At 43.7% G+C, this 7636-nt stretch overlaps 1 protein-coding gene across 1 annotated transcript; it reads right to left on the bottom strand.

The window, feature by feature from the left end:
• Nucleotides 1-20: 20 nt before the first annotated feature.
• gdpd4b (glycerophosphodiester phosphodiesterase domain containing 4b) lies at nucleotides 21-6777 on the bottom strand. The gene is made up of 16 exons (XM_028421554.1): nucleotides 6651-6777; nucleotides 5645-5861; nucleotides 4306-4409; nucleotides 4021-4114; nucleotides 3828-3887; nucleotides 3570-3668; nucleotides 3392-3485; nucleotides 3170-3315; nucleotides 2843-2925; nucleotides 2609-2759; nucleotides 2200-2424; nucleotides 1951-2108; nucleotides 1718-1865; nucleotides 1403-1485; nucleotides 1238-1317; nucleotides 21-1082 (listed from the first exon to the last, which is right to left on the bottom strand). The coding sequence occupies exons 2-16, from the start codon at nucleotides 5804-5806 to the stop codon at nucleotides 1000-1002; spliced, it is 1770 nt and encodes a 589-aa protein (XP_028277355.1). The 5' UTR covers nucleotides 5807-5861; nucleotides 6651-6777; the 3' UTR covers nucleotides 21-999.
• Nucleotides 6778-7636: the final 859 nt, after the last annotated feature.

The raw sequence follows: 7636 nt of genomic DNA, 5'->3' as shown, positions 1-7636 counted from the left end.
AATGAAGAGCAAACAAAACATTCGGTTTTTTTATATTTTATTTAAAAAAAGAAATGTCTGTTTATACATTGAATTATACATGTGCCAAGTCATTATTGAGCATTAAATAGAGGAATGTAAAATATGTGGCCTGTTCTTCATATGTCTATTGAAGTTTTAAACCTTCCTGGAGAATATTCAACAGTTTAACACTGAGGTAACCGGACTCTCAGCATATTTTTCTAAAGATGTTTCACCACCACGCCCCTGTGGCTTCATCCATTCCAGAAGTCATTCACATTTTATGTGCTTTGGACCTCTGTGATGATTATAAATTCTCGAATATAACATGGCCCGGATGAATGAGAGTGGTCACAGACACTTCCTAAAGGATGCTGTATGTTCAGTGTAAAACATGATCGGACCGAACTGATCAATACTTTGATCATAGAGACAATAGGCCTTTTTTTATTATTTAGGATTATAAAATTGTTCCATCTCAGTTCCTTTTATTATTTTTTTTATGTTTCATTCACTTAAAAAAAACATACAATTCAAATGTTTTTTTAGAATTTATGAAATAATGATTAATTCAAACTGCTCAGACATTGTTTTGCATTATATAAACATACACTACCGTTCAAAAGTTTGGAGTCACCAGGCCAGTTCTATAGCTTCTCTGATCAGCAAAACCATTTCAGCTGTGCTGACATAATTGCACAAAGGTTTTCTAATCATCAATTAGCCTTTTTAACACGATTAGCAAATCGAGCTGTGCTCTTAAACTGAATAAATAACATATGAAGAACAGGCCACAGGTTAATACTGTCACATATGACCCCAGAGATGCTGGTACATGATTTTTGTTGTTGTCTGTTTCCAGTCTTTATGCTAAGCATATTAATTTTGAGGTAAATCTCTCACCCTAAGAGGTAAATTTGATTTCTGTGCAGATAAAGCTTCAGTTTCAAGGCGTCTTACAGGTTGGCAGTGTGCGGCTCACAGTTGCAGCGGCAGGCGTTAGTGCACAGTGACGGTTGACAGGTTGGGCGTCGTCTCCTTTTGAGAGTTAGCGCTGGAAACTGACCAGATATCACTCATCTCTGAAAAAAATCCCACAAACATTTAAAGTTATAACAACAGAAGCAATACAGCAGCTGTTCAATTAAACAATACTGCAACACATTTTAAATTCTAACAACAGGTGGTGCTCAGGATCACAATGTGAAGTCTCCATAGTCTTATTATAAATTGTCACCTGTTTTAAATTTGCTGTAAGTTCCATTGTCCTGTGTCATTTTGCTGCCCGAGCAGAAAGACAGTCTTTGCTCTCTCCACCTAAAACAAACCCCACATACATTAGAATACAGGAGAAGAGTCCTATTAACAAAAAAGTAAGTGTGTCTGTGTGTGTGTGAATCACCAGTGAAAGAAGAAGATGGTGAGGATCAGAACGACGGACAGCAGATCAGTGAGAATCCACATCAGGTTATAAACATCTGGACTCTGAGAGCAGAGCACAGAGGTGAATATGTTATTTATATATACATTTACACCTCAGCATGGTGAAACAAAACACCAGTCAGGCTATGTTAGTGCAGCAGAGTAAGTGTTACTGCATAACTAAAATGATAAATAACTTGTCAGAGCCTTTAATGTCTTCTTATTAGAGACTAAATACAGAGAGGGAGTGTAGAAGGTGGAGTATTGGTGCAGCTGTGGTTGCACTGGAGCTTACCATGAGGAAAAGAGGAGCCCTCACAGTGCTGAGGATCTGCGGGGCGTTGGTGGTGACTGAGTGGGCTCCGGTGCACCAGGCCAAAGAGTAGAGCCACGACTGGCTGATCACATACAGGTTTGTGGTGATGTTTGCCGCAGCATACTCACTGCACACAAGAGAAGCGGACATTACACCGACTTCATACCAAGAAAAACAAACATTTACTGGCTTCACGTGATGCTCAGTGGGACCTGATGAGCTCCGCAGACATGGAGCTGTAGTGCAGGTTGAGTTTGACGATGTGTTTACTCTTCAGCTCCTCTAGTGGGAGCTGACTGCCTGAAGTCTGCTGTAGATCAGGGTCAAGGTCATGGACCAGAGAGCGAAGATCTGACGGCAGCCACAGCACCTGATGGCACACACACACACACATAAAAACAAATGAAGTGAAAAGAAACCTCTGCAGGAGTCTGTACTTTGTACCCCAACGCCCGCCCCACCTGTGATGACTGAATTGCCGACTCGTTCTGGATGACCTCCAGCGTGCGTTGGATCCAGGTGTCTCTGAACGGGTGACCTCTGGGCGGACGGTAGAGGTCAAAGATCACCAGTTTGTGTGTGTGAGCTGCCAGCTGGAGGAAATCCTGCAGCCTACAGACCGACTGGTTTTCTGCCCGCTGGCGGTCCTGCGCTCCCAGAGAGCCAACTGTACCAAACGGATTGTGCTGCAAGAGGCGACCATCAATAACTAATTAACACTGTGATGTAACATGGTGGCCAACATGTTCCTCACCTGCTAGCTGATGGAATAATGATGAGAAAATAATGTGTGCACTGGTCAGACTGAACAAACAGCCGCCAGTATCAGTGATTTTAGTCTAAAAAAAAAAAAAGTATGTTTGATCTCACAGAGAAGAACCAGGTCCCAGCATTCAGGCTCTCCAGCTCTGTCCAGGTGAACATGGCAGCCGGGGTGTTGGTCCGGTTTGGGAAAACCTCATGGACGTTGGTGGTCCGTTGCAGAGTGCGGTCATGCATCAGGAAGGGCACGCCGTCCAAACTGTAGCCATGACAGGACAGCAGATATGGAAGTGTGAGTTTCATTCAGGGCCAGTTCTTACTACACACACCTCATTGACAGACCTGATTGTGACATCCGTCTCCAGACCATCGCTCCCAGCTTCCACCGCCTTCTCAAAAGACATCAGTGTGTTTTCTGGAGCCAGCTGCAGAGCAATCATGAACACACCATCAGTACATTCACACACAGAAACATCCAGCTGCACTCAGTTCTTCTGTGTGTGTAAATATTTTGACAGTATAGGAAGGATGTGAGCAGAGGGCCCACAGCTTACAGACACATATTTCCTTCCTGCTACTGTCAGAACTCTCACTGAAACAATGATGGTAAGACTTCTGAAAAGACAACCGAACTAAAGACTGTGGTTGTCATTTTAACAGTGTTCTCACCATAGGTGCTCCTCTGTGGGCAATAAGGGCCGGTGCAGGGCCCAGGGTCCCCTCTTCTTTGATGCAGGGGGAGTATAACCCAAGTGGCACCAAGTACAAGGCAAACAGGACGGTCAGGTACACTCCCAAGATCAGACCCTGCCGTACTGCACAAAGAAAACAGGAGGAAAAGTCACAGAAATCAAACCCTGAACAGTTTTTGGGTGCTGGGTGACACCTCACCTCTGCTGTTCATGCGAAAAAAGTGCAAAGCTATCGGCCAAGCCAGCAACGACATGAGCAAGACTCCGCCCACATGTAAGAACGGTGCCGTTACCTGGTTAGGAACACAAACATGTCTGGTAAGATCCGACAGAGCAGCAGAGGAAACCAAGCAGACAGCAGGACAGACGAGACTCACCTGGAAGGAGAGCAGCAGCGTGGTCCATTCTTTACTCCACAGGTCAGACAGCACGGCCGTGGCAACGATGGAGAAGATCAAGCTCACCAGGATCCCAACCTGAGAAAAAGAAGCAGCACTAATTCCAGTTAGTGTTAAAGAGTGTCCAATAGGTTAGTGTAAAGTGTTAGTGCGGGTGCAGCATCTTGTGTTAGAGCACGTTCGATGCCTCTGAGAAAATAATCCATCAAAAATAGGTGCAGTACAGTGCAGCAGTACCTTGTGACTCCAGTGTAAAAAGAGCTTCTGGCCTTCTGACAGCAAACACACAGCCAGCAGCTGCACAGAGAAATAAAACTGATAAGAAAGGATGAAAAACTGGGCAGAATTTCTACATTTTACTGAACTATGACTGGACAGATTTGTTCATAAAAGGCTGCTTCAAACCCTCAGTGGTGTGTTTGTGGCTCACCATGAGCACAGTGACGTAGGTGAAGAAGCCTGCGGCGATGACCAGCAGCACTACGGACCAGGGAAACCAGAAGCCCAGATTCCCAAAGTTAAACCTTCACACACAAGAGTGATGTCAGGTGAGATAGACAGAGAGACGGTTAGTGACCAACAGTGACAGCAGAGGAAACACCAGGATGGAACAGAGAGGTGGAAGGAGGAGCAGGTTATTGTGTACTGTAGTTATGAGTGATTACACGTGCACTGCAGCTAACTGTAAAATACGACCGGTACTAGTCAAACCCACCAGTCAAAGTCATTGTAGTCGTTCTGTGCTTGTCCCCAGAAGTATAGGAAGACCAGCATTAAGCAGAAAGCTGCCACGAGCAGAGCGAAGCTGGCTCCCTCCAACTGTCAACAAACAACAACAAAAGTTTTATTGTTGCTCTGCCCTTTAGCACACAGCAGGCGTCGTCCTCTGTACATTAACAGCCCTGTTTCTGTGCAGGTGGAAGGATGACCGTTGACCCCCAGTGGAGGAAGAGGAAAGATTATTAGTGGCTTAACAGTGATTGTAAAAAAAAAAGCATAAAGTGATTTCACAACCACAAATTTATCAACAAAAATCAGTGATAATGTCCTCTGACCTATCCTTAGTACCTACCTACGCTGAAAGCTGAGCTAACTTGGTGAAGCTGTAATGTCCTCATGCAACCCTAGTGTGTTTAATGTTTATTTTGATACAATTCGAATAAGACTTGAGGTTCAAACAGAGTACAAAAACCTTCATTGTTTAAGACTGATAAGAGTTCTGGGGACTGATCCAAACATCCACTTCTTCAGAGATAAGATGTACACACACAAAAACCTTGAACTTGTATCATCATCCAACTGCAGGGACTCCATGCTCTGTCTATTTTTTAGAAACTTTTTTTAGATACTTTAGTAATCCCAGAGGGAAGTTGTGTCATACAATGATGCACATACAATGTGGCGTGCCACAGGCTAGGGTAAAGTGTCTTGCCCAAGGACACACAACAATGACTTAAGGAGGAGTTGGGATCGAACCACCAACCTTCTGGTTATTGGACAACCCTGCTATACCACTGCTGCCCCAAACTACTGCTGTCAACATTCTTGTTGGAGAGACAATACAAGCTACAAGTACTTTTACATCAAACACTGTCCTCTAAATAGAGAAGGGACAGGCTGTCATCACAGCTGTAACACGCCTGTAACTGCTGGCAGTACTTCAACACAGGGCTCTGATTGGTCCATAGATGATCATCTGTGGGTTTAGAACCTGATGCCAGGCGAGATGCATTTGTGTGTACAAATCTCATGAGAATCCAGCTTCTTGGTAAGATAAAAATAGAAAGCCCTTGGAGAGTTGCACCTGTTTGCTTTTCATTTGCATGTTGACACAACATTATGTAAAGTATGAGGCGTCAGTAGTTGACAGGTTTTTTTAATGGTATTGTCACACAGACATTGTTATTCAAACAAAACCGGGAAGAGGAGCCGTCCATCCTCTCCTGAACAAAACTTAGAAATTCTGATGCTCTCTGCCGACAAGTCATGTAGCAGTGACTCCACACAGGTCTGATACAGACCTCATCACCTGGACAGGAAGTTGTTTTTCTCACCTTGTTGCAGCAACAGTCTCCCGGCTGAGCTCTGATCCTCTCAGAGCGCCTCCACCTGCAGCCGTACAGACCAGACAGACACCACACAAAAGGCCGGTGCTCGTAACGCCGCAGCAGTTTGCCACGAACACCACGTAGCCACTGGGACAGCGTGGACGCCATGGCTCATACACACTCTGACATGACCTCCATCCTGTGTTCCTGCTTCCACACAAACCTGAAACACAACCAAGCACATGAAAATGTGAGGATGGTGTGAAGATTCGAAACCTGGAGCGTTAAGTTACCTCAAGTTACCAGATCTCCAGCTGTTCTTTCACACTATGGTGTAACACTTAGTTTATGAAAAAAAAAATGTGTTCCAGATGTCTGGGAACTCTTTCAAAAGAGCTGCAGTTACTGGATTCTTCAGATAAGAAAGCTCTTGTGCAACTCATGGGAATAATTATCTTTAAAACAGCACATTCAGCTGTTTTCCTCCTTCAGGACTAGATTAGACTCTGAAGTTTAATACTTTTTTTTACAAAAATAAATAGATAAAACCTCTCATGCACTAAAAGGCAAGAAGTCCACTGTATGCCTTACAATCCGACATCAACTAGTTGCATTTTAAGAGTTGCACTGTGATGAACACAAACACACAACCGGGTCAAAGTGTCCACTTTATTGCAGATCTCGCTGTGTAGGTCCAGTTTACAGGACTCGTTTGTTTGTTGCATCGAAGCCGAATGAACGCCAGTGGGATGACTGTCAGGAAAAACTGTTGTTTGTGTCAAAATGTTGAACCGCTCTGTGTAGAGAGTATGATAAATATAAACTGATGGATTTTCAGAATGGAGTCTGGTGCCTCACGCTCTATAAACAAAAGATCGGGACCTATTGAGACCCGGTTACAGCTCGAGCGTGAAGCTGATCATCCCTAAAAAAAACAAATCGATGCCAAATCAGCTTTTATATATTCGGTTTCTGTTATTACAAGATCAACATGTAACGCTGAACATCCTACCTCCAAGTCCCGGTGCTGCCTCCGGCTGAACGGGCAGAGAGAGGAAGCCGGAGTGCGCTGTTCTTCCTCGGGTATCGCAGAGCAAGCAGGTGGCCTCGGAGGATGAAGTCCGAGGTGTCAAGTTAGCCGAAGTTACTCACTGTGAGACCGGAAAGAACACGGCTTGTCCTCAAAAAAACAGAGACACGATATTTAAACAAATCATAGATGCTGAATTTAAAGCCTCTACGTCACGTAAACAGCCTTACAGAGGGGGCTACATTAGCATTTTAGCTAGCTTGCGTTGTCATGGATGCTTTATTGTCTTCGTCAGTGAATGTCTTATTTCGCTTTAGGGCAAAATATATATATTTTAGAGGAAATAGTGTAATGTAATAAATAATTTGTGATATTTATTTCCATAATTTTTAAAGTTTGCTCTTAAATTAAAAGACGCCAGACTCGTTTTATTTTGAAAGTGACGCTGGAATGACTGTAACTTTACAGCCTTACCTGTGGGAGGCTGTAAAGACGTTCCCTACCAGCAGGTGGCAGCAGTGTGTGTTTGTCAATCAAGCACTACACATATTACACACAGACACACAAGGTGTTGTACAGGTTGGGATTTCTTATTCCAAACAGGCATGTTGTTGTAAATATATATTCATATTAAAATGTTCAGATAAGGAAAAGAATAAAAATAATCTGGGCTTAATCTCATTTATGTTCCAGTTCCAATGAAGAAAGATGAGAAGTAGTGCGTGCAGGGAGAGAACCCTTCCTCCTCCTCCTCCTCTTCTCCTTCACTTGACCTCAGCCTCACCAGCACTGGTTTCAGGTTCAGACTCATCAATACTTTTCTGTCAAGGTAGAGGAAGTCTTACTCTAATACCTGCTGTAATAACCTGACACTGAGGTACGTTATTATTGAAATGTGTCAGGTGTTATTGATCCAGAATGAGTTATCAGCTTTTACAACTCAGTGCTTTCCCCTTGTGGTCTCTTTA

This window comes from Parambassis ranga, chromosome 14 (assembly GCF_900634625.1).
Source record: "Parambassis ranga chromosome 14, fParRan2.1, whole genome shotgun sequence".
Lineage (NCBI taxonomy): Eukaryota > Metazoa > Chordata > Actinopteri > Ambassidae > Parambassis > Parambassis ranga.
This window is presented reverse-complemented; position numbering and strand designations above follow the sequence as displayed.